Here is a 25,940-nt window from a genome sequence, read left to right on the forward strand (position 1 = left end):
TTTTAACTGTTATTTCTCTCTTTTTGAGATCTGTAGTACGATTTTGTGCAGTTTTTCTAACTGTGTCACCATTCATTACTGATCAGTGGCCACCAAAAGTCTATAATCAAACTATATAGCATAGACGGTATTTAGCATATACAGTAGATTTTATACAGTGTTTACTTCCTTTAAATAGACAGTTTTCTGTGTCAATTACATCAACTTTGTTTAACATATTCACATTGTATAATATTATTGACAAAAACATTATACAATAGCCAGTTAATCTCTGCCTTGATATGTATGATCACACGTAGTTTACAAGGGAACATTTGCTCTCTGTCAAGAAAGTGTGTACGTATGGTTATAGATTGTCTTCAATGCCAAAATCACAAACACAAACTGTGTTATATATCTCTATCTAGTCACTATTAATTATAGGTTGTTTCGAAAATCTGATGCTCTTTACCTCATTGTTGTAAATACGTGGACGTAGTTCTGTTGTAAATACTTTTATTATCCTTCCTAAGTAAACTATTTTTCCCACTTTCTACCAAGACCTAAATAATGGAAAACTCTTTTACTATTAAAAATGTGTTCTGCCAGTACGGTTTTAACATTTTCACATAATTATTTATTAATTATTATTATAATTTACATTTACATTCACATTTAATTATAACAACTAAAGACACAATCTAATAATATATTAAATTAGAAATAGATTGCTCACTCTTCAAGCATGCAAACGGACTTAATGATTCATTCAAGTTTCTGAATCTATCAATTCTGATCATGGGTCATCATTTTCTAGCAGAGCGACTTTTCCTAACTCCTCTAGTGCTGTCTGTGCGTAGCGCGGGTTTCGGTCGGTGTACACACGAGGGCTCGCTTCTTCCGATGCTTTGATTGTTGTTCCTCTGCAAACCGGAAAGTTGGGCTTGCCTTGAAGTAATTCGGCAGTATTTTTCTTCTCTATTAAATCAATATGGGAGACTCAAACGAAGACAAGCTTTACAAAGCCGAATATGCTAAAAGTGGCCGTGCGTCGTGCAAGAAATGCAAGGAGAACATTGCTAAAGATTCGCTCCGAATGGCCATCATGGTGCAGGTAATGCCGTCTGGGTCTGGACTCTTCTGCAGCAGCAGCAGACCCTGCTAAGTTAGCTAAGAACCAAACCATTCATGCGGTGCCTCCAAAATGATGGGTGGTTGTTTTATATTAAAGATATCCATTATTTGCGGATGTTTTTTATTCCAGCATTTCATTTTTATGGGCTTTGTTTTTTTATGGAAGGCCGCTGTTAGCAATTAAATAGCTAACAGCCATTGAATGTGATCACAAAAGAATAATTAAATGTCATCAATCCTAGCCTCGCCTAATTTGCTACACACAGGCAAACATGGTCAGAAAGAAATTGCTAACAAATATCGGCTGCGGAGATCATAAATGACGACAGCCTGTGTAAAGGATTACTACGTCTTGACGTTGACTTGGGTAACTTTCCGAAGCTGCGCCATTGTAACGTTAGGCATGGCAACTTTATACTATATTTTATACTATAGTCTTTAAATCGTCTTCTCGATTTAGAACCACATTCGGTTAATGCATTAAGAAATAATCAATGCCTTTATTCATCAACAAAACATCATCACAAATCCATCAATACAAGGTTTTAATTGGGCATTTCCTCATCCAGTGTTGCCTAAACTTGAACCACAATCTAGATTGCAGCACAGTTACTATAACAATACTGTAAATAACAATAAATATATGAAATAAACCAATTCCTGTAAAAACTATGATGCTCCTGTTTTCCCTCTGGTCCCCAGTCGCCCATGTTTGACGGGAAGGTCCCCCACTGGCACCACTTCTCCTGCTTCTGGCAGCGGGCAGCGGCCCAGTCCACCGCGGACATCGCTGGCTTCTCGGACCTCCGCTGGGAGGACCAGGAGAAGGTCAAAAAGGCCATCGAGACCGGAGGAGTGACCGGAGGTACGCACAGTAGTTTAGTTTTTGATTGGTACCGCTTTATTTTATGGTCATAAATAAGATGTGTGACTATAAATGTTTATAAATTATTGGCTAAATAACTTTTGTTTTGTGTTTTATCAGTTAGTATTAGTTGTGTAGATTATTTGTATTTCCCTGATTCCAAATCTAAAAGACATATCCCATTCTTTCCTTGTGTATTCACATGTGTTGTGTAGAAGTATGACATGTTTTCACTGTGGTTAATTTGCTGGACATTTTTTAATTAAAGGCAAAGCAGACCAAAAAGGCGGAGCCAAAGGAGAGAAGACGCTCAATGACTTTGCTGTGGAATATGCCAAGTCTAACCGCAGCACCTGCAAAGGCTGCGAGCAGAAAATAGAAAAGGTTACTACATGGTTACTGCTCCTGTACACACGGACCCATGATAACATTTATACTAGATGTCTCTAGTATAAATGTTCCACCTCAAATGCTCTATCTACACATATTGAAAATGTTGTTGATAAAATTGATTGAAAAAATTCTTTGCTAGAAGAAGGATGGTTAGAATTCTATCCAATATGCCTTCTTTATAGAGGCATGCAAGTAGGACAAAAACACTGACGTTGCTCATAAAACTTATTATGGGTCCGCGCCTTTTATCTACCCTAATCTTGTACTGTAATTTGACTGGTGCTGAGTGTGGTTTGTGGGAATTGATATGATTGTGTTGATTTTATCATGGTGCTGCCTTCTTGGTCAGGTCATTCTCGTAAAAGAGATTTTAAGCTCAATGAATTTCTACCTGGTTAAATAAAGGATTGATGATGATGACCAGGGCACAGGTACAGTAGCACAGTAAACTAGAGTCAACAACGCACATTGACCACGTTATGTAAAAAAGTAGCAGACAGATAATTAGCACTATGAGCAACAGCTGTGTTTTTCCTATGATGACACCGCTGTGAATAGGGTACATTGTTTTGAAGAGCATGGCATTCATTCTTATCACGCATACACATTACCTACCATGACATTTGGTTACCATTTGGTTATTCTGTACATGGCTTTATTCTAACCCTCTTCCCATGCGCCCCCCCCCCCCCCCCCCCCCCCCCCCAGGATCAGATCCGCGTGTCCAAGAAGTCAGTGGATGCGGAGAAGCCCCAGCTGGGTCTGATCGACCGCTGGTACCACACAGCCTGCTTCGTCAGCCGCCGCGAGGAGCTGGTGTTCAAGTCCGAGTACAGCGGCGCCCAGCTCAAGGGCTTCAACGCACTGCGGGCCGAGGACAAGGAGGACCTGAAGAAGAGGCTGCCCGCGGTGAAGTCTGAAGGGTGAGCGAGAGGCTGCAGCCCTAGTGAGAACTAACCGCACGGATTGGAGAATTCACAGTAACAGAGTGGCTCGTCATGCCCTCTGAGTGACAAGTGGGGCGCAGAAATGTTTTTTGTTTGGGTGTGACGGTGTCGTCGCTATGCGGCTCGACGCCTAGCGGAAACAAGTTCTGAGTTTGATCCCCAGTGTGTGCAGGCTACCTGTAGTCTTCCTTGAGCAAGAGGCCTTAACCTCTACCTACTTGCTACCAACCTGTATACTAATCACCACAGTATTGTATACAGAACGGTGCTGTTCTCGCCAGAAGACTGGTTCACAGGCTCACCCTGCACTCCCAACTACTCCCCTCGCACCGGCATCCGACAGCACGTCAGGATCGCCTTGAACGCGTCTCGGAAGGCCTTCATCTTGCAGGCGTACAGGAAGGGGTTGATGACGGAGTTGGCGTGCGACAGGATGATGGCGGTGAGCAGCAGCTCGAAGGGCACGGGGCAGCCCGGGCAGAGCAGCAGGAAGCAGTTGATGACATGCAGCGGGATCCAGCAGGCGGTGAACAGGAAGAGGACCAGGAAGAGCGAGGAGGCCGTCTTCATCTCCTGCTTAACACTGGCGGCCGTGCGAGTCGCACCGGCCCCGCCCCCTCCCCCGCCGCCGCCACGCTCGGCCTCGATGCGCCGCAGCTGCCGCTTGACCGTGGCGAAGATGCGCGCGTAGATGAGGAACATGACCACCAGCGGTGCCAGCACGCAGGCGAAGAAGTTGAAGTAGACCATGTAGGCCATGTCGACGATCAGCACGAAGAAGCAGTGGCCGGAGGAGCCCGGAGGCGGCGTCTTGTGCCAGCCCATCAGCGGCACCAGGCCGATGAGGAAGGCCAGCAGCCAGGTGACGACGATGACCAGCACGGCGTTGCGCGGCGTCATCAGCGCCTGGTAGCGGAAGGGCATGAAGATGGCCACGTAGCGCTCCACGGCCACGGCCAGCAGGCTGAAGATGGAGCTCTGCGTCAGCATGATGAGCACGCTCAGCATCACCAGGCACAGCGGCAGGTTGTCGCGCGGCAGGCCCACGCCGGTCAGGATGGCGCACGGTATGGCCACGGCGCCCACGCACACGTCGGCCACGGCGAGCGACACCAGGAAGTAGTTGGTGACGGTGCGCAGCTTGCGGTCGAGGCCCACGGCTGCGCACACCAGCAGGTTGCCCACCACGGAGAGGGCGGCGATGATGAGCTCGGCCGCCATGTAGGGGCCGTTTGGGGACGCCTGCTCCTCGTCGGGCGCGGGGGACGGGGTGGCGGCGGGGACGGCGTTCCTCAGCGGGTCCGGGAGCGAGGAGTTCACGCCGGCGTTGATCATCGCCCTGAGAGAAGCGTTGAGATCCAGCAGCAAACTGGTGTTACGCCATGCATATCCTGAACAGAGGAGTGTGTTTGAATTGTGTGTGTTTGAATTGTATCTCGCCCCCAGATTGCATTTCAATTAGCGGTATCACTCACCTAGGTATGCCGGTGGGCTGACAGAAGAGCGGTTGAGATCTGGCGTCATCGTGGGATAATTCTGTTGCTCCGCAGCTAGCTGAGAAAAACTGTGACTCAGAAAGCCATTATGAAAGAATAAATAATAGTTGGAGTAGGTAGGTTGTTTTTATAGTCGCTAATCGTCCCCTCCTGGGTGTCTATTTTGTTTCTGGTATAGGATGTTTCTCCATAAGTTATATTCTCCAAAGGCTTGGACGGACAAACAGGGTGCTTTGGGATGGTCATTATGGTATTGTGTTAACGCGGGACAGAAGAATACGTCTCGCCATGTTGTGACCAGGTGTCACCGGTAATGAAGCCTGGGGACACCGGGCATGATCCAACTTGTGTTTGTGTTTGCTTTATGTCCGTCCATCAGGTGATGAAGCTCTAATTAGTTTCCCTAAAGATTAAAGGTGTCATAATTAAATGTTTGTGTGAAGCGAATCCCAGGTTTTCTGTCTTCCTCTGCTCCTAGTTAGAAAGTTTCGATCTTATTTTGAAAGTTCACGTTGATAGGTCGGGTCGGGTTATCATATTGACATGATTTCTTAGCGAATTGTTTGTAACTTACATGATTTTTTGCCCCTGTAGAAAGAGAAACGGTGACGAGTTGGACGGGGTGTCAAAGAAAGTGAAGAAGGAGAAAGAAGACGAAGATAAAAAGCTTGAGGACCAACTAAAGGTGCTTCCCTAAAAGATGAAAATGACCACAAACAGCCTTCAATGACTATGCACCCAATCAAGTATTATTAAAACCTGCTTGGTAGATCCATGAACCACCTATAGCCAACCCCATTTTTCTTGACCTCGTGTCTCCAGGTGCAGAGTCAGCTGATATGGGGCATCAAGGACAAGCTGAAGAAGAACTGCTCCGCCAACGACATGAAGGAGCTGCTGATTGCCAACTCCCAGGAGGTGCCATCTGGAGAGTCCAACGTAAGGTTGCTGCTCGTGTCTAGATGCACCGAGTCACTCCCTTCTCCCACACATTACGGTTACATTCAGTCAATAATGGGGCACTTTCCAAGATATCCGTTTCGTTCTCTTTGGGGCTCATTTGGTGAATGCCAGTATTTTTTTCCCAGAGTTACAGTGTCACCAACGACACACAGTTAGTTACACTCAAAATGCTGCAAATGCAAGGGCTTTCATTAGCTGGCCATAGGCTTAATCACCATTATTTTACCTCAGTCGCAATATAGTGACTTAACAGACATTCATTATGAAAACCTGAGATTGACCTTTGTAATAATTGACCAGATGCTTGTATACCAAACAAGTTCCGAGTTGGTTGGTTTAAATTGGGTGTAGCCATGTTGTCTGGTGTTTATGATAATACAAGCAGATCCATGGATTGTATTTTGGATTGGCTGAGAGAAGGCGGGCTTGTTTCTGACCAGAATTGTGTTGTCTGCTAGCTGGTGGACTGCCTGGCGGACGGCATGGCGTTCGGCTCCCTCCAGCCCTGTGCGGAGTGCAAGGGGCAGCTGGTGTTCAAGGGCGACGCCTACTACTGCAGCGGGGACATCTCTGCCTGGACCAAGTGTGTGTTCACCACCAAGTCGCCCGTCCGCACAGACTGGGTCATTCCAAAGGTGTGTGTGGTTACATTAAGCTTACTCGACATATACTCTAAAAAGTAGAAGGCAAGATGTACTATTTAATTACAATGGTAATGTAAAGTGTACATTTTTTAATGACATGTTTCTTTCCTTTACATTTGCAATGTTTTTTTTAAACTATGACTTGGTGTTTGTTCAGGAATTCCACGAGGTTCCCTTCCTCAAGAAGTTCAAGTGTAAGAAACAGGACCGGATCTTCCCCAAGGTTGAGCCCAACGCCACCCTGGTCGTCGCCACCGCTGCCTCCAGTGGGTCGACTAAACCTTTCCCAGAAGGGGCCCCAGCTGGTCAGTACTGCAGGGTTGACCCGTTATTTCCCCCCGTCACGCCATACAGACACAAATATATATATGTCTGACAAAACATAAAAACACATTTCCTCCAACTAAGATCTGAGATTTTGCCAATTTTAAACGAAGGACATTAAAAAGTAAAATCTTTGTTTTTTCATTATTTTAATTTGTAGGCAAGCCTCTGACGGGCATGAAGCTGCTTGCTGTGGGTAAACTGAAGAAGAACAAGGATGAGATCAAGGCTGTCGTGGAGGAGATGGGCGGGAAGATAACCCCCTCAGCCAATAAGGCGGACCTCTGCCTCAGCAACGCAAGTACGAATCCGCCCTCCTCGTGAAGGTGTACAGACCAATATACAGCCAGATGCCTCTGAGGTTCACTGCTGCTACAGCTGGGCAGTAATTCAAGATTATCGTTTATTGTCTTCTATTAACCCTCAGCTAGACGTATTAGAGGGCTGTATCAGGATATCAAAAATATCTTTTTTTTTGCATAAAAGATTATGCGAAGAAATCATTTGAGCATAATTATCGTGTGATAAAATAACAAATTTCGATATCGCTCTAGCTGTCTCACGCGGAGAGCTCCGCGTGAGACAGCTTGTCAAAGGGTAGAAACTCATTTCCACATTTTTCCAGAGGAGCTGGAGAAGATGACCAAGAAGATGGAGGAGGTGAAGGAGGCCGGGGTGCGAGTGGTCGCCGAGGAGTTCCTCACGGACGTCAAGGCGTCGGGCAAGTCTCTCCAGGAGCTGGTCTCTGTGCACGCCATCTCTCCCTGGGGGGCAGAGGTCAAGGTGGAGGTCAAAGTGGAGCCCAAGGCTGCTGCCGTGCCCTCAAAGTCCGGGGCCATGGCCGCCAAGAGCACCGGCCGCGTGAAGGAGGAGGAAGGTAAACGCCTTTTTACTCTTCTGTTTTTTATTTGACATACATGATGTTTATAATTAGGTGGAGTTCCACGTTGGTTTCTGCTGATTGTATGTCTGTGGATGTAGGGAGATACCCAGTATTCTTTCTTGAAACACATGCTTTGATGGCTAGTATAGTGGAACCGGTTGTGGAGTAAAATGTGCAATTTGTTTCAGGGGGCAGCAAGTCTAAGAAGATGAAGCTAACTGTGAAAGGAGGAGCTGCCGTGGACCCTGATTCGGGTAAGTGGCCGACCATGCTTAGAATGTTTGCACTCGCGGTATTGATGCTTTGGAAAAAAAGTTATTCTAGTTCTCTTTATTTATGAATGCGAACTCTGCTCCGCTCAGGCCTGGAGAACAGCGCCCATGTCCTGGAGCAGAGTGGGAAGATGTACAGCGCCACCCTGGGTCTGGTGGACATCGTCCGCGGAACCAACTCCTACTACAAGCTGCAGCTCCTGGAGGACGACGTCCAGAAGCGGTCAGTCGCACATCCCCAGTGTGCAGTTTGTAGACAGAGGGCGGGACGTATCTGCGTTGCTGCTAAAGGAGCCCTGGTTTACCTCTACGTTGCGACATTGATTTGGCCATTACAAGCCATTTCAAGATCTACCCTGTAGGAATGTCATACACTGTGAGTGTCCACCCAGATGTGAAAGGGCCCTTGAAACTTGGCATGCCAGCATATTAGCCTTGCTAGAATGAGTATGTTGGCATGCTCTGAGAAAAATGCATAATTATAAGGATTTATTTCTTATCTAAATATAGATTAGTTATTTATAATAAACAGGAATCGAGTGTGCGTGCCCTGATCATCACACTGAGCCAGTGCCGTGCTGGCAGTCTTGAGGGCCCATGAGCTTAGCTGAGCTCCCCCCTAACTGACCCCCCTACTGCCGGGTGCCCGCTGCAGGTACTGGGTGTTCAGGTCCTGGGGCCGCGTGGGCACCACCATCGGGGGCCACAAGCTGGACAAGTTTAGTGACAAGCTCGCAGCCATGGACAACTTCCTGGGCGTCTACACGGATAAGACTGGCAACACCTGGAACTGCACCAACTTCACCAAGTATCCCAATAAGTTCTACCCGCTGGAGATCGACTACGGACAGGTACACGCTCACATGAAAACCTCACCGCAACACTTTTCTTCTTCGGTATCAATCTCGTAACCATACATTTTGTGATCAATAACAAAATGTTACCTTGTTGTATTGATTGATCTAATGGTAGTTGGTGCATTTTTAGAACATGGTGGAAACTTCAGTAGATTAGATTGTTATGCAAACCACATTATGTGCATGACTTAGTTTAGATCACCACTCCCTACAATCGCAACACATGTTACTGTATATCCCAGAAACACTTCACGAATGATGCTTAAGTGATTATCTTATCAAAAGATAATTGTGTCATATATGGTGTCTCTGTCTATGGCGCTGATGGTCTGTGTTTCTGTGGTGCCGGGCAGGACGAGGAGGCTGTGAAGAGGCTCACGGAGAGTGCTGGCACCAAGTCTGAGCTGGCCAAGCCCGTCCAGGAGCTCATCAGGATGATCTTTGACGTGGAGAGCATGAAGAAGGCCATGGTGGAGTTTGAGGTAATACTCCAGCCTTAAACCAAATCATCGGTGTAAGCGTGCGCACACCTCGCAGATGGGAGCTTAGATGAGAATGTATCTGGTCCCTGGAGACGCAACATCACCTTGAATATATATATATATTTTTTATCATTTGTATAGCTCCCAAAATAATTAATGTTTTTGTGTTTTTTCCTCATTTGTGTCCTTGTCCTGTGTGCAGATTGACCTCCAGAAGATGCCCCTGGGAAAGCTGAGTAAGAGGCAGATCCAGAGCGCCTACGCCCTCCTCAGTGAGGTGCAGCAGGTCAGTACCAGCACCCTGGTCCCCTCCGCCTCCACTGGCTCTACACCTGCTCTTGGAAAGCATAAAGTCTGATTTGGGCATGATGTACTTTAATTTATCCTTGGCAGGATATTAGGGCACATTGTGACGGGAATCATAAAGATTGTATTTCTCAACAGTTAAAATAAGATATTTTGATCATATATGTATCAAATGAAAGTTCCAACAGCGCACAGTGAAAATGCTGCCAATCTCGAGGATGGCGTATGGATTTGACCATATCATAAAATGTTTTAACACATTTATAGACAACATGACTGTGTTTTAAGGTTGTGGAATTATTTTCCATGCCAAAACCCATTACACGGTGACCAGCTACATTCTCCCCTGTGAGATCAGCAAGGTCATCTAATCTATATCTGTGTGTAACCTTTCCTCTGACCCCAGGCTGTGACAGACAGTTCGGCTGAGTCCCAGATCCTAGACCTGTCCAACCGCTTCTACACGCTCATCCCCCACGACTTCGGCATGAAGAAACCCCCTCTGCTGAGCAACCTGGACTACGTTCAGGCAAGAGCATGACATTCACCCTCCTCTTATTATGGATGTATTTATTGGATAAAATTAAGGTTGCTGAAGTTGGATAATGAAAAATAAAAATCTATAAATTCTTATTGTTGTGGCCATTGGGATACTGAGATCTCAATCTTGTCCATTCCATATCGTTTTGGCCCCCTGTGTTTTCTCGGGTGTGTAATGAAATATGTCTCTTGTGTTGGTACAGTCCAAGGTCCAGATGTTGGACAACCTGTTGGACATTGAGGTGGCCTACAGCCTGCTGAGAGGAGGGGCAGAGGACAACGGGAAGGATCCCATCGATATCAACTATGAGAAACTCAAAACCAAGATTGAAGTGAGCGTTGTTCCCTTCCATCGCAGATGCATCTGCCATCATTTACTGTCGTTGCTGTGTTGGGAGGGCTGGTCACCTGACTATCTGCTTACTTTTTCCACAGGTGGTTGACAAGAACAGCGAGGAGGCCGAGATCATTATGCAATATGTCAAGAACACACACGCTGCTACACACAACACCTACACACTGGAAGTAGACGAGGTGAGTTGGACACACGCGTGGCACACACACACATATGCACGCACACACTCAATGCTTTTTAGAACCAACCGAAACAACCATCTTCTCTCTCCAGATCTTCAAAATAGTTCGCGAGGGCGAGTACCAAAGGTTCCGGCCCTTCAAGGACCTGCACAACCGGCAGCTGCTGTGGCACGGCTCGCGCACCACCAACTACGCCGGCATCCTGTCTCAGGGTCTGCGCATCGCCCCCCCAGAGGCCCCTGTGGTCAGTGCTGCTTGTTGCCTCTTCCCAGAGACACACGCATCCTGTCTGGGATGAGTGTGCATATGGATTACCGATAGGTTACCAATCGACCAATAGGATAGGTTAACGATTTATTTTAAAGACTGCACTTAGTTTTAAAAGATTGAGGCGGTTTTCCCTATTGCTTCACTGCTGTTAAAGGGGACCTATTATGCTATTTTGACTTTTATGACCTATAAACGTTGTTATAATGATTGATAGTCATGTTTAACCATACACAAAAAACGATGTAGATTTTCGGGAAACTCTTCCTCTCATCTGGGCGCTTTCAGCATTCTCTGTCAACGCTCGGTTTCGTCCTTCTCCGCCCCCTCGCCCCCCTCCTGCCAACCCAACTCTGTTGTGATTGGTTACCTTCCTTGAAGCGCACGCGCGGGCAGATTTGACCAGGCATATGGGGGCGCGGCAGGAGTGCCTCTACGTAGATGATTTCCCGGAAATGTGAACAAGTGAATCGCAAACGTTGTCCCGAGTGTTTAGCGCTCTGCACAGCCACCCCAGACTGTCAGCAGGGAATACGTCAAAATGCATGTACGTCATTATTTGACACTTTGGTATGGTTAAAAATGACTCAATCGTTATAACAAAGTTTATGGGTCATAAAAGTTGAAAAAGCATAATAGGTCCCCTTTAAACTTGTATTTACTGCTTTGTGGATCAATATGTAAAACAATATTTGCATATTGGGTTTCCATGGAAACTCATACACAAGAGCACGGAACATCTTGGAACAAACAATGGAAGATTGTAGGGGTGAATGTATAACCAGGAAAAATAATGTATTGATTTATTCCGCTGTCACTGTTTTAAGAGCAGGATTTATGTGTTTTTTGGAAAGCCTGACGTTTTGCCCTTTTTCCTCTCAGACTGGTTACATGTTCGGCAAGGGTGTGTACTTTGCCGACATGGTGTCCAAGAGTGCAAACTACTGCCACGTGTCACAGTTGGATCCCGTAGGCCTTTTACTTCTGGGAGAGGTCGCCCTTGGCAACGTGTAAGTGAAAAACACATGGCCCCATGTCCTTGTGTTGTGACTTTGTTCAACCTGGATTTTCCTTTGTGTCAATTTATTAACGCTGTGATTATTTATGTTTGTCTTATTGCAGACATGAACTGAAGAAGGCTGCGCACATTACCAAACTACCTAAGGGAAAACACAGTGTTAAAGGTGAAGTTCTTCACCTTCTTAACCACAAGTCATTTGTTCCGTAATAGGATTGCTTCATGTCTTGTTTTGGTTGGTTATGCCTGTTGGTTTGTCAGACTTGATGGTAATAATGTTCTTCTGGTTCGTACTAGGTGTGGGCAGAACCGCCCCTGATCCCGGGTCCACTGCCACTCTAGATGGGGTGCAGGTGCCGCTAGGAAAGGGCTGCAATACCAACATCGACGACACCAGTCTTCTCTACAACGAGTATCCTTATTCAAATATTTCCACTTGGTTCATGAGTTTGATTGTGCAATCTCTTCTTCATTATTTGGTTAAATCAATTCTCCGGCACCACTATGATTTATTCACTATAACTTTTCTTCCTCGATCTTTAGCTCAATTTGTGTGGTTGGCAGATGTTTAAGCAGTAAGCCAGGAGAGGCCATGGTTTACAGTTATATTATTAACCAAGCTAGGGGGCGCTGTTGGGCTCTACGCCAGGTGGAGTGTCTAAAACCCCAATAGCTACAAAATGAACACAAGGCAACATAAAATGCATTTATTTATGCAAACATTCTTTCACCAAGCAATATAGTTCCTCATGACAGCATATGGTTGCCAAGCAACACAGGCTAGCATACTTAGACATTGGCAGCACATAAACTACTTAAAGATTTATTGTTGTGGCGTGTGTAGACTAGAATATTTTAAAACGGCTTTGCTCCAATCGGGGAAAAAAAAAATATTTTCTTCTAAAGCCAATTCTAGTACAGCTATTGGTTTAGAGTATTGATAGGAAGACCTTGATACGCAGGAATCGATGAAGGAATCGACATTTCTTTCCTCTCTGCACACTCAATATTGGCTTTCATCTCGCTTTAGTTTGGAAGCTTTCCTTTAACTATTGCTCCTCCCAGGTACATCGTTTACGACGTTGCACAGGTTAACCTGAAGTACCTGCTGAAGACCAAGTTCAACTACCAGACGTCTCTTTGGTGAGAGAGGCCCGCGGTCAAACCGTCCAATCGGTTAAACTCAAAGAACGACCCCACGACCACCACGTCACCCGGACGCCCAGCTTGTCTGCATCCTCAGCAGACCACCATGTTCCACAACGGATCCAAGCTGTTGCGCCTATATTGTTCCTGTTGATGTTTAAGTTCCCTAAATGCACTCCCCATAACGTAATAACTGTCAACTGCTTAAGCATTGGTATATTATTAGGCACTTTGGTGTCCATCTTGGTAGGGAACTCGCTGCTGTTGAAGCGAGGCACAATACTGTACGGAACGTTTCGGGCACTGTTTAGTGATCTCCTGTTTCTCTCGAGGTAGCGGTTCAAGAAATACAATGTTACCGTTTTCTTTTGTTTTTTCATAAATCTGGTAATAACAAATAGTAGCGGGATGGTAATCTTTTCAACCATAAGAATTACTGTCAGAAACAAGCTATCGGCGACGTAGAGTGGAAGTCCTAGACCATTGTTGTTCTGGGTGCCGTCTTTAGGATTTCCTTGTCCTTTAATCAGTCTTCCAAGTTCTTTGGTTTTTAGGACAATGATACTGTAAATTAAACTGCTGTTGAATGTGGTTCTGGTTCATGTTACTTTGTTTCATTCACATCAAAGAATAAAAATCTTGAGACATACCTAGATTATTTTGCATCAATATACTTCATAATGCTTTAGTTCATCAGACTTCTCAATTAATATAACCTTACATTCACATTATTTCTAATGGTTTGTGTGTATTCCAAAAAACAAGGTTGGTACAGGGAAATTTAAAGCTCAAATATTTTTGGTGAAATATTGAGTATTTTCATATATTTATCTAGGGAAAACTTTGAAATGGAATTTCCAATCATGTAGAACATTTTATATTATGCAAAACATGAGTCTTAGTATTTTTCGTAAAATAGCAGGGTTAGGTAATACATTATGTGAGCTCATAACTTCAGTAGCGGAAGTAAATCCTTGTACAACAGAAAAATAGTAAATTTTAGAAGTGTTTCTTAAATTGCTCTCCACATAGCGTCCCGACCCAGAATGCATTTTGACAAGGTCTTTGAAAAAGCGGCGCGGCTAATTCAAGATGGCGGAGATGGACCAGCTGTTAGATGAGAGTGAGTAACAACACTATTGTAAAGAGTTTATGATTTTAAATTACACAAACGCCATGTGAGGTGGAATATACCCATTTCGTAGGGAATTTTCGCTTCAATAAAGTAATGGGCTTAGTTTAGATCCAAGATGCAATACACCTTTTATACGAAGACAAATACCGGTCTGTGCAAGTTAGCTAACGGTGTTTAGCAAAAGGGGCTAGTGGTAGCTAAAGCTCGAGTTAAGGAGACACACGTAGCTTAGCTGTGTAAACAAGTTAGCTTAGCCGCAACACAATATACGCTAGCCACTACTATTTCTAAAAACAATGACAAATCACCTCCTTAATATAGCCGCTGTCTGAACACATCGTATACACACACTATGTGTTCAGCTAGGTGTGTTTCCAAATGGACTGGGTTTGTTGAGCGTAACAGTTCGTTAAGCCAGTAATGCATTGTTTACAATCTTTGACGTTACGGAGCCGACAGGCCATCTTTCGTCCTGCTGACAACTAAACGTTACCTTTTTAAATGGTACTACGTGATGCCATTTTTAGAAAGGGTTGCTTTGAGTTAAATGTTTTCTTGCTCATTGGCTTTTGTCAACTTCCTCTATTTATCTGTTATTTCACGTACGTGTTTGACAGCTACATACATGTTTTTCGGCCATTCATTTTCACGGTATCCACAAGCTGAAAACAAATGCACTCAATGTGGTGTTATTAAGATGGTGTCATGTTGGGATGTCATTATCACTTGTACGCCATGTCTTCGAAGCACTGTTTTGGATTGGAATAGATGGAAAGTTGACACTAGTTATACCGGTTTGTTGTTGTGTAATAACAACGACCTACATCGTATATAGAGGGAGAACTATTAAATATCGTCTTCTTTTCTTTCAGGCTCCTCGGCTGAGGCACTTGTTAGTCTGAAAGGTATTGTAAGAAAACTATTTGTGTGCCATTTTGTCGAAGCATGTTGTTGAATAACATTGAACTGAAATGAATAGAGATTTAAGGTTTAATATCATATCATCCGATGATGACATTCTAATCTTCTATTAAAGATGGAACTTGCGCTCTTCTTTCAGAGGGTAGTTTGTCCAACAGTATAAATGAGAAAAACAGCTTCCCCAGGGCTCACAACACAAGAGGACGAAATTCCTCGCTGACAATGGACACGGTAAGTGAGAAAGAAGCTGGTTTCACATGTTTTTATATTGTTAGACATAAACCCTTCTTGCATACACTAAATAAGCGTAGGAAGTGGCAAGCAATGTATTCCATGTCTTGCTTAGTTTGTAGTGCATTATATTGTTTGTAACAAGTAATGCTTACAGTTGCTTCATGACTATTTTGGTTGTTGGTTAATGCATACATTTTTTCCATAAAATATGAAATACTGGGTTGTTGCCCGTCTCAAGTTACAAGACTGCAAAGTGGGATCTGAAATTTGCTTGCTTTGTCTGACGAGCAAGTATGCATTTCCTAATAATGTCTGGATGGAGAGAATCAGCTACATTTCCAAAGCTATTAGCAGTACTTCTTTATCCAACGGGTTAAAACGGGGAACTGTAGCATTGCTATTACAATGAATTACAATGTAGTTATGATCCCATATGGAGGACTCATCCCCCTGTCTATCTCTCCAGCCCACGCGGAGCTCCAAGAGGAGTCGACTCTTTCGGGATGAGGAGGAGCAGCAGCAGCAGCTGCAGCCACAGCAGCGAGGCGCTTCCAAGTCTCCCCGGAGGAGTCAGAGGGTCACCACCACACCACAGGTACACACCCTCCTTCTGGAGTCTTGTCACCACACCCCAGGTACAGAAGCTCCTTCTGGAGTCATGTCAGAGGAGCAGTCATGTTCATACAGTCTTTCAACATAATATACATTTCACTTGGTGAAATTGTCCTCACCTAAGGACATGTAGTCTTTGGATGTGGAATGTAGCCCTTTTGTGTTCTTGTATTGTATACATTTAGCGACGTTCCAAAATGATCACCTGCCACAATTAAACATATTGGACCCTGCATCTAGATGTAGATGCAGAATGTCTGTCCTAAATCTAGAATAATAATATAAAATAATTTACATGAATGAATGTGTGATAAATCAATGTGAATGCTATGCAGTCGAGTCAAGTACCTTACTGAACTTGATTTAATCAGAACCTCAGTTTGATTCCAACTAATGTAGCTTGGGAAATCCAAAACGTATCCAATATGGTGACACATAATCCTCCTCGTATACATCCATTGTGACTGTTTGTTGAAAGGTCAGAGTGAGGTTAACATTATTGACTGACTATAGCATTTCACCCGTTTCCGCTTGCAGAAGTTTTCCACCATCACAACTCCAGACAAGAAGGCATCGCAGAAAATCGGTCTCCGATTAAGGAACCTCCTCAAGTTACCGAAGGCTCATAAATGGTGCATCTACGAATGGTTCTACTCAAACATCGACAGGTAATGTCTTGCGCACGCCGTCAGATCATCTGTGGGACCTGTTGATCTGTGTTCCACAATGTGTGGCTTGTTGGCACGAGCTGGGACATCTGATGTCTGCTGTGTTGCTCACTCTGTGCTGTGACCTTCATTTGTAGGGAGTAGAGGGGACTTTTCTCTCTCTCTCTAGCATACACAGAGCAATCAGTCGCAGAATAGAATAGAGTAGAGGCTGAGGTGTTTGACTTAGAGCTGCATGATATATTGTTTCAGCATCGTCATCATGGTGTGTGCATGCACAATAGTCCCGACGCAGCATTGTACAATGTCTAGTGAGGCAAATTACCTCAAACGGGTCATGATACAACTATTTTGCTCCTTGATCACAAAGGAAAACTTGTATGGTTCTCCTTTTCAATCACTTGTCTAGAACATATTCCTGTCTTTTTAATAAGGCTCTACAGTGCGAGCATCTCAACGAATGACATTATGACTTTATTTTTTTACATGCATAACAGGTTGCTGAAAAAGCCCTGCACCGTGCGCTCGTGAATGACATGCTAGATTGAAAGTGAATGCATGGAGTGTACTGACTTCCTCACATGAGGGAGCTAAAACGGGTAGCGCAAACACCCTCAACCCATTAGCATAGCCGCATAAGCAGTTTGGGTTGGACCGGCTAAGATTCAGCATAGTCAAATTGAAGTCTTCAGGCCAGACCAATCGTTGTCTGATTTAGTCACAGTATGACCATATGACAATATGTCCATTCATGTCAGTACCTGCAGTCATGTTAATGAATGTACCTGCATTCATGTTAATGAATGTAACTGCATTCATGTTAATGAATGTAACTGCATTCAGATAATGGATAATTATTTTGGCAGTATATAATAATAAAGACCAACATAATATACCATAATTCGTGTATGAAATATATGAATCTATGAAATCAAACAGTGGAAGGTCTCTATGGAGACGATTAGAAATACATATAATGATCTGTTTAACGTATAGACCAAATGCAACACCATTCATTTTAGCAGAACAGCGGTAATGCATTACCAAGTACTGACGGAGAGAATCATTTTTTGAGTGTAACGACATGGTATGGTATGGTTTAATGTGAAAGCTGCTTTTGGCACAGTTTTTTGGATATTCTTTAGTGGTTTTGAAACGCTGCCAAACTTTTTATAAGTTTATTTTCCTGACATTTTGTATCCTTCTAGAAGACTAAAGGTGAAGAGTGTGCTCTACTTCAAAAAATAAATGATTGGATAGTGCCACTGAGCTTACAAAAATTGGTTATCAAGCTAAAATGAAGGACATTTATTGAAGCCAAACATAGCACAGTAAATTCCACCCTGTAGACTTAGTCCATCACCAACACATTATTTTATTACGTACAGCTGGAGGCTTTTCCTTCTAGAAGCCAAGCCATGCTGTGGTAACACTAATTTAGCACCTCCCAATGCAACGCATTGCTGAGACACACACACACACACACACAATGTTCCTGACACGATAATTCAACTGCTTATGGCGTTGAAGATTTGAGGTTACCCCTATTATCAACAAGAGAATAATGGACCACCATAGCAAGACACACAGACATCGCAAGGCAAAAATTGAATGTGAGATGTTTATGTCCTATTCGAAGCTTGCAAATGTGGCAGCCTTTGCTTTTGTGTAGGACCTTTCCAAGCTGCCCCTTCTGTATGAAGGATATTTCATTCCGTGAGCAACGACTCATGCAAAGTCGTGGTCCAAATGTTCATTAATAACACGCTATTATTACTTACTATTACCAAATTAATTTAGATTTTACTTTTACGAAGTTTGACGGCAAAACAATAGTGTAACAAAGTAATGAGTACTACTAAAGATTCCTGACAGCTACTGAAGTTAATTTAAACTAAAGCTTTTAGGTAATTAAGAGTGTGTAAGCTAAACTCCCCTTGACATTAATAGTGATACATATTGATACACTCACAGTTTTTCATACTTCCTCACTTCTCATATTGTCTTTAATGTTAAACATATGTTATAGATATATTTTTAATGATGTATAGTGTAATTTTTTTCTAGGGGGACAAAGCCATCAACTGGTATGAAAATATGCACGTTAATCAACTCTTACAGAATTCCAGTCTTTTTTCCAATTGCGTAATGTTTTGTATATTATCGTTCAGCCCTAGTTTGTCTCCTAGCCAAAATGTTCTGGGATTGATTCACAATGTCTGCATCCGCCAGCAAGATGTCTATCCCGAGTTTTCTTGCTCTTGCTCGCTGTATTCACTGTAAGTAAAACTGTTCATCCTAAATGATTAAATATGGACCTTGTATTGCCTTCTTTCCTTTTTATTTATCCCAGACCTCTGTTTGAGGGCGACAATGAGTTCTGCCTGTGTCTGAAGGAGTCCTTTCCCAAGCTCAAGACCAGGAAGCTGACCCGCGTGGAGTGGAGCACCATCAGGAGGCTGATGGGGAAACCGAGACGGTAAGTACCACCTCCTCCTACCACCCCCATCGCTCTTCCTCTCTACCCATTGAAATGTATCCTTATGCTAATCATTGCTTCATAAAAATCCAAATTGCGAAGAAAATAAGTAAGTTAAAACATTTCATCACAGAACCCTCTTTAATGCTTGCATACACCCCTATAATATTTTTCTTGTGAAAGTGACTGATTTGTAACAATGTTCAAGTTACATATTTGTTGCCATTTTCTGTGCTCCAGGTGCTCATCTGCATTCTTCGCTGAAGAGCGGACAGCGTTGATACAGAAGAGGCAAAAGATGCGTCTGCTGCAACAGAGAAAAATCTCGGACATGTCACAATGCAAAGATCTCCCAGAGGAAATCCCTCTACCCCTCATCATAGGAACCAAAGTAACCGGTAATCTCATGATTCGATTACGATTCACCTGTCAGTGATTCAGTTCTACTTTTTCTTCAATGCAAATAAGCAGCAGCAGCATCAACGGTATCTGTGGCACCGATCTCAGTTCATACCTCACAAAGGAAAAATCCTTCTGCAGTGCATTACAAGTGTACTTTTATCTACAAAAAGATGATTTTCACAGAGCAGCTCTAAGACGGGGCTCATCCTAGACCTAACAGTGGTCCATGCTGCGAATGATTTCTCAATAAAATGCGTCCTAGTGTTTTCATATATACATTTTATAATATGTTGATATTTTGGATACACCTTTATTAGTGTATTTTGTATAGTTTTACATTAATGACAGCTCGTCTGGAATGTCCCGAAATCTGAAATTTAGAGCAGCATATTGCTGCTATATTAATGAATCACAATACATAAACTGATATTGCAATATCAGTTTATGTAATTTAATTTGATATTCATTAATTTTATTCTGTCTAGAATGCCCCCCCTAGTGGTTGTTCAGTGAATAGCCAAATATGCCAATTGTAGATTAATTTAGAAGCTGGATGGCAGCCCTCATATTCTAAAGCTTCATGCGTGTCCGTTGATCGCGACTGCTTGTGTGTTTTTTAACCAGCCCGACTGCGGGGGGCTCACGACGGCCTGTTCACGGGGCAGATCGACGCCGTGGACACCAGCGCCGCAACATACCGCGTCACCTTCGACCGCAACGGCCTGGGCACCCACACTGTGCCGGACTACGAAGTGCTGGTAAGTCTCGTGCCGGCCGTTTTGGCGTGACAAAAGCATCAAGCAGTGAACACGGGTGATCAGAACCGCTTGGCTTGTGTTCTTTGTTTCAGAGCAACGAGCCCAACGAGACCATGCCCATCTCGGCGTTTGCCCAGAAACATAGGGCTGCACGCTACCTACAGAACCTAATGACTCCGCCCAGAGGACCCTGTCCGTCCGCTACCACGCCGATCCTAATGGTAGGGGACCGGCAGCTGAACATTGATGCCCGTGTCAGCCTGTTCAGCTTGTCAGAGTGGGGTGCAATCCACGCACTATGTGTTCATATGCTGGTAACATTCTGTTGCTGATGAATGGGATCTTCTTTTCCTACCACGGTGGATGCACTTGGACTTGCCTGAACCTCCTGACACTGTCTTGTAATAAAGGGTATTTTGAGATGCATTTATACATGTGTATGTATACTTAGCGTCTTTTGGATCTGCATTTGATTACAGGACAACGACCCTCTCATCAGCCAGTCAACATGGAAGAGCAGACTCCCCGCTGGCGAGGGGGAGACATTAGGGGGGTTTCCTGTCAAGTTCCTCGTCCAAGTGGTGAATACCGCTTTTTTCTAGTGCTACTCACTGCTAGACCTCCCTTAACCGAGTGCAGCCTCTTAATCCTTTCTCATTCCTTATCTTCCGCATCTCCAGACAAGGCTGTCCAAGATCCTCATGATCAAGAAAGAGCACATCAAGCACTTGAAGGATATGAACACGGAAGCAGAGAAACTGGTACAAAACCTTACGATCTGTTTTCTTATTTGTACATGAGGGTATTTGCCCGTGACTGAATACGTATTATTTTTGCCTGACTGCCGTCACTGTTTGTGGGGATGTGGTTTGTGTGTCTCCAGAAGTCCTACTCATTGCCCATTGGCCTGGACTTCCAGAAGCGCTACGCCACCACAGTGCTGGAGCTGGAGCAGCTCAATAAAGACCTCAACAAAGTGCTACACCAGGTTCAGCAGTTCTGCTGCGAGGTAATGCAAATAAATCCCACGTTGGCTTCGTCCTATTTGGATCTATTTATTTAGCGGAGATCAGAATGTCGTGGTCTGCGCTACTCTGTATTTAGTGTTACAAATGTGTCATTGCAAGTCAATGCTTTAAAGTCAGCTACCATATACAGAATGAACACACTTGTGTATAATTAGTAAATCTTTTGAACGCTGTTGACCAGCGTCACGGCTGGTCCTCCCTATTCTAGAAGTAGGCGTTGAGATACTTAGGAAGCCAAAATGTTAATGGTTTCATCTCTTCCAGACTGTGTGTGTGTGTGTGTGTGTGTGTGTGTGTGTGTGTGTGTGTGTGTGTGTGTGTGTGTGTGTGTGTGTGTGTGTGTGTGTGTGTGTGTGTGTGTGTGTGTGTGTGTGTGTGTGTGTGTGTGTGTGTGAGAGATTGCCTACAGGCAATCTAAGATGGTATAAGCTTGCATGACTGGAGGTAAGATTAAACCAAACCATCGGTATCAGCGTGGGCACACTTGGCAGATGGGAGCTTAGACGAGAATGAATCAGTGGTCCCGGGAGATGCAGCTTCACCTTGAATACCGTACCGGCGTTTACCACGGGGTTGATCTAAACGGTACTAACAACACGCCCATGTCTGCCCCCTTACCAGCTGGCCCCGGACCAGGGCATGGCTCCGGCCGACCGGCCCACGGAGATGCGGCAGCGGTGTGAGGAGGAGGCCCAGGAGCTGGTCCAGCACAGCAACACCCTGCTGGACGGCCAGCAGAGCGTCACCAACCCCAGCCACACACAGCTCGTCTCACGGCTCACAGCCCTGCTGCTGCAGATCAAGGTCAACACATACTCAGACACACACCCCTCGCCCAATACACAAAATACTTGTGGTGTGTGTGTGTGTGTGTGTGTGTCTGGGGCCGAATACGCCAATGATTTAATACTTTTGTAATTGTGGGGAAAAGCTCCTTACCACTTTTAATTCCCATCGCCAAACATTTATTTTAGTTTGTTGGTTTTTTATGTCACTGTCTTTATTTTAATTATGTGGCACAAGCTCTTCGCTATCTCAAACTGGATGCACGGGCCAAAAAATGCAGTCCTTGTTGTTTGTTTGTAATAATATCTGCATGTTTTTTTTTGGTTATAGTGTTTGGCTGAAGGGGGTGACCTGAATTCGTTTGAGTTCAAATCTCTGAACGACTCCCTAAACGACATTAAGAGGTCGATAGACCAATCGAACCTCAGGTAAGGAACACGTGTACTAATGTACAAAAACGCATTCAAGTACACATGCAGTAATTTTGTGATTGAAAGCAGTCCTGTTGTATAATTCGGTGCATATTTCAGAATTTCAAGAACGTCCTCTCAGACAATTGGTTGCTATACAAATGCAAGAAAACTCGTAGAACCTTCAATAAAACGGCACTACACACAATTGTGTATGAATTCCAACATGCCTGACATTGCATTGTATTGAAAGAATAATGTGACTGACTGAAATACGAAAGAAGAGGGTTACCAGGGGAGACGGAATATTCTGCGTGCCTTGAGGCCCCGCATGCATGTATTTTTATAACTGTCTGCAAGAGACAGCTGGATGCAATGTATCCAAGCAAAAGACTTCATTACCAAGCCAGTCACGCTATTCCAATGCTTCTCTCGCCACAGCGCTGCACATTTATCAAGGATTTAGCGCTGTTGTTCAGGTCTAAAACAAGCTGTGTTTAGTAGAACGGTGTTTTTGCTAACATTTTAGAAGCTTTAAATGTTGAACATATTTTTGGCCGATGTATTACCGTGATAACAATCGATTCATATAACCAGAGGTCGGCATACCACAATATATAAAGAGTCTAATTCAAATACTTGAAATAACTTGCAGGTTGGACACCGTACAATAATCTATTCCTTTTTATTTTCAGTTGCTTCCAGAACAATGTGGAAATCCATGTGGCTCACATCCAGAGTGGCCTTAGCCAGCTGGGAAACCTGCACGCCTTCGCTGCCAACAACACCAATGCAGTCTGACCGCTTGCACTCTTTCTGAACACACACACACACACACACACACACACACACACACACACACACACACACACACACACACACACACACACACACACACACACACACACACACACACACACACACACACACACACACACACACACACACACACAGCACCCTGCACCCTGCACATGGAGTTGGTGCTCTTTCCGGAACTTCTTCTATTTTTCCTTTTCCTTTTTTACTTCTGCAACAAAAAAAACTCCATGCAGCCATTTTTTTGTACTCACAGCACACGACGCAGTGTTGGACGTGCAGCTGAATCGGCCCAGATTGATTTCCAGAACACTATAAAGCATATGGGGAAGGTGTGGTTAATCTTTTAGCAATTTTTCTGTGTGGGAATGTGGCCCCATCGATCGAGGCCTACACTCCAGTTCATTTCTCTCATCCCCGGTGGTTGTTTTTCCATGTGCCAAAAATTACATATTTGCAGTTTTTATAGACCATATTTATTTATATTTTAGTAGGTGTATGGTTATAAGACAATATTTTACTATTCCAGAAAGATTACTCTGTATGTATTGTAGCTTTGCTCCACTGATGGTAAGCACAGGGGAGGATAAAGAATGTTTTGTAAAAAAAGTTTATTGTAGATATTTGTACAATACTGAATTATTAGGACTATTGTTGACATTTCTGCTATGTGAAATGGCTTTTTTGTAATTTTGTGTGCACTGAAAAAGAGATGTGGTATTTTTATAAATGATCGGCCTGGGTTCCAGATACCGTTGGTTCAATTAATTTTATTCTCAGAATTTGGCATGGCACCCCCTTTCACTGAACATACATCACTGATGTAACCCTTAATTCAAGTTGTTTACCAGGACTTTCAGTTTTGTAAAGTTGTATATGGGAGTGCCTCAGGGCAAGTGTATATAAATATTGCTGTCTTTTTATATTAAACATTGCAAAGCAGGTTTCGGTCAGTGTGTAAGTGTGTTGATCTTATTTGGAAGAAGACATTGTGCATTTATAGACAAGTTTCATTTTATTTTAATAAATAAGAATATATTTTAAAGCAATTTTACAATTGTATACTACATACGTACATAATGCGACTGTTTTGCTGTGTCACAGAATCACATAAAACCCCCAAAGCCGACCATGGCACTGGTTTCCCAATCAGAGTCCGAGTCGGAAAAGTCCTCACTGGCATGGATCGGAGAAAAGTGGCAGAGCGAATGTGTTGGAATTGGGGGAATAACCACTTTCATCTCCGGTCCGATGGTCTTGTTGGGTGGGAAATTGTCGTATTCCACAATAAGCTTCGGTCCTGCGTTTCCATGAGATGAGTAATGGGCTTTGACGTCATGTTGATGCGCCTTCTGAAATGAAGACGTGACGCAGGGGACGACAACGCTGAGTTCGGGCTTTTTCGGAGACGTCGCTTCGTAAACACAAGAAGTTACAGACTTGTGTTCGTAGCTCTGTTGCTTTGTCGTAGATGAAGACACGTGGTTCTCCTCGCCTTTACAGTGTCGCTGAGTCGGTCTGAAGCTGCCGTCCAATGGGAAGTGTGTTAAACCTATCATGTCTGCAGCCATTCTGTTTTGGAGTTGCGCGAACGGGACGGGGGCAGAGCTGGTCGGCCCGTTGGATTTCATGGGAGCCGATGAGCTGACCTGCCGGCGTGACTTGGCCCGTCTGTTCTGGAACCAGACCTACAATCGAAGAAAGTTGAATTTAGTCCTAGTTCTTATTAATCAATTCAAATGAGATTTATTGGACTATTAAAATAAACATGTAAATTGCCAAAGCATTTAAAATAACCCAACAAGTGGGATATAACCGCTTGCCTTTACCTAGATATTGACCCTATTATGTACACATATACAATATATTCAGGCTGATAGCTCGCATATAAATAATATTACCTGAATTCTGGACTCCGGCAGACCAGTCAGAGCCTCAAGTCTCTCCCGTAGGTAGATATCAGGATATTTAGTGTCAGAATACACCTTTTCCAGCACTTCGATTTGCTGCGGGCTGAAGTTGGTTCTCTTTCTCCTATGGGTCAACAGTGCCATGCTGTCCGCCCTTGGCGCAGTAGAGTTGAAGTATTGAACTGAATCTGGAACTGGGAACAGCACAAACATAATAATTTAGTACATTTGATAAAGCACATAAGTAAATAACAAGATAAAGATAGAGTTTAGAGTATTATTGCTCTGCTTATACAATGAAGTTAAATTCCGGAATTCGGACGTAGTAGTCCTGTGCGTAATTACGCACCGAGAACCAACCTGTTTGCATGCTGTTCATCCCCATATTTCCTTCGTGGTACATCTGGAAGTGATTCATTTCCTCGATGTGTAGATTTCCGTGAACTGTAGACATTGTAGGCTACTCCTTAGGTCGGCGTCTGAGTGAGTGTGAGTTCTGGAAGGTCGACTGCAGGGCTTATATCCACCCCTTGTGTTTGCTGATCAAAAGTGTCTTTAGGACGTGTGAATGGCTAGCCGAACCGTCATAGTCGGCTGGCAGGAAAGCATCCGCGTACAGCGACTTCAGACATGTCTGAAGGCCAGTGTGTGAACGTTTAACACCTCTGACGGTTGTGCAGCCACAGGTTCCTTTAAAGGGTTCTAATGGAACATGCATGCGCAATACA

General features: G+C 44.0%; 4 protein-coding genes across 4 annotated transcripts; 2 read left to right on the top strand and 2 right to left on the bottom strand.

The window, feature by feature from the left end:
• Positions 1–813: 813 nt before the first annotated feature.
• On the top strand, positions 814–13,721 carry parp1 (poly (ADP-ribose) polymerase 1). Its single transcript, XM_056581566.1, has 23 exons — positions 814–1,093; positions 1,816–1,978; positions 2,247–2,362; positions 3,080–3,294; positions 5,409–5,499; positions 5,637–5,753; positions 6,236–6,412; positions 6,579–6,726; positions 6,906–7,046; positions 7,371–7,622; positions 7,817–7,882; positions 7,991–8,123; positions 8,556–8,751; positions 9,111–9,239; positions 9,442–9,525; positions 9,952–10,074; positions 10,289–10,417; positions 10,521–10,619; positions 10,714–10,866; positions 11,772–11,899; positions 12,012–12,073; positions 12,205–12,319; positions 12,973–13,721. Exons 1-23 carry the CDS (start codon positions 971–973, stop codon positions 13,052–13,054), a joined length of 3,042 nt encoding a protein of 1,013 aa, XP_056437541.1. The 5' UTR covers positions 814–970; the 3' UTR covers positions 13,055–13,721.
• Positions 3,634–4,539, bottom strand: LOC130374410 (adenosine receptor A2a-like). Its single transcript, XM_056581157.1, has one exon. It carries the CDS (start codon positions 4,537–4,539, stop codon positions 3,634–3,636), a length of 906 nt encoding a protein of 301 aa, XP_056437132.1.
• Positions 13,722–14,124: 403 nt separating the features above from the next.
• lin9 (lin-9 DREAM MuvB core complex component) lies at positions 14,125–25,279 on the top strand. Its single transcript, XM_056580610.1, has 15 exons — positions 14,125–14,176; positions 15,061–15,093; positions 15,249–15,340; positions 15,810–15,938; positions 16,493–16,623; positions 18,977–19,102; positions 19,343–19,500; positions 20,129–20,262; positions 20,355–20,483; positions 20,742–20,843; positions 20,943–21,023; positions 21,146–21,271; positions 21,912–22,094; positions 22,407–22,504; positions 23,182–25,279. The coding sequence occupies exons 1-15, from the start codon at positions 14,146–14,148 to the stop codon at positions 23,285–23,287; spliced, it is 1,659 nt and encodes a 552-aa protein (XP_056436585.1). The 5' UTR covers positions 14,125–14,145; the 3' UTR covers positions 23,288–25,279.
• On the bottom strand, positions 23,889–25,852 carry mixl1 (Mix paired-like homeobox). Its single transcript, XM_056580612.1, has 3 exons — positions 25,573–25,852; positions 25,204–25,406; positions 23,889–24,990 (listed from the first exon to the last, which is right to left on the bottom strand). Exons 1-3 carry the CDS (start codon positions 25,664–25,666, stop codon positions 24,409–24,411), a joined length of 879 nt encoding a protein of 292 aa, XP_056436587.1. The 5' UTR covers positions 25,667–25,852; the 3' UTR covers positions 23,889–24,408.
• Positions 25,853–25,940: the final 88 nt, after the last annotated feature.

Source organism: Gadus chalcogrammus, chromosome 21, assembly GCF_026213295.1.
Source record: "Gadus chalcogrammus isolate NIFS_2021 chromosome 21, NIFS_Gcha_1.0, whole genome shotgun sequence".
Lineage (NCBI taxonomy): Eukaryota > Metazoa > Chordata > Actinopteri > Gadiformes > Gadidae > Gadus > Gadus chalcogrammus.

Excerpts from the sequence above, each read along its gene's own strand:
- mixl1 (XM_056580612.1), bottom strand. The coding sequence starts at position 25,666 with ATGTCTACAGTTCACGGAAATCTACACATCGAGGAAATGAATCACTTC. Across the intron at positions 25,407-25,572 it reads GATGAACAGCATGCAAACAG|TTCCAGATTCAGTTCAATAC; the intron begins GTTGGTTCTCGG and ends TGCTGTTCCCAG. Across the intron at positions 24,991-25,203 it reads TGCCGGAGTCCAGAATTCAG|GTCTGGTTCCAGAACAGACG; the intron begins GTAATATTATTT and ends CTTCGATTGTAG.
- lin9 (XM_056580610.1), top strand. The coding sequence starts at position 14,146 with ATGGCGGAGATGGACCAGCTGTTAGATGAGA. Across the intron at positions 20,844-20,942 it reads TCAAGTTCCTCGTCCAAGTG|ACAAGGCTGTCCAAGATCCT; the intron begins GTGAATACCGCT and ends CCGCATCTCCAG. Across the intron at positions 21,024-21,145 it reads ACACGGAAGCAGAGAAACTG|AAGTCCTACTCATTGCCCAT; the intron begins GTACAAAACCTT and ends GTGTGTCTCCAG.
- LOC130374410 (XM_056581157.1), bottom strand. The coding sequence starts at position 4,539 with ATGGCGGCCGAGCTCATCATCGCCGCCCTCTCCGTGGTGGGCAACCTG.
- parp1 (XM_056581566.1), top strand. The coding sequence starts at position 971 with ATGGGAGACTCAAACGAAGACAAGCTTTACAAAGCCGAATATGCTAAA. Across the intron at positions 3,295-5,408 it reads CCCGCGGTGAAGTCTGAAGG|AAAGAGAAACGGTGACGAGT; the intron begins GTGAGCGAGAGG and ends TTGCCCCTGTAG. Across the intron at positions 5,754-6,235 it reads TGCCATCTGGAGAGTCCAAC|CTGGTGGACTGCCTGGCGGA; the intron begins GTAAGGTTGCTG and ends GTTGTCTGCTAG.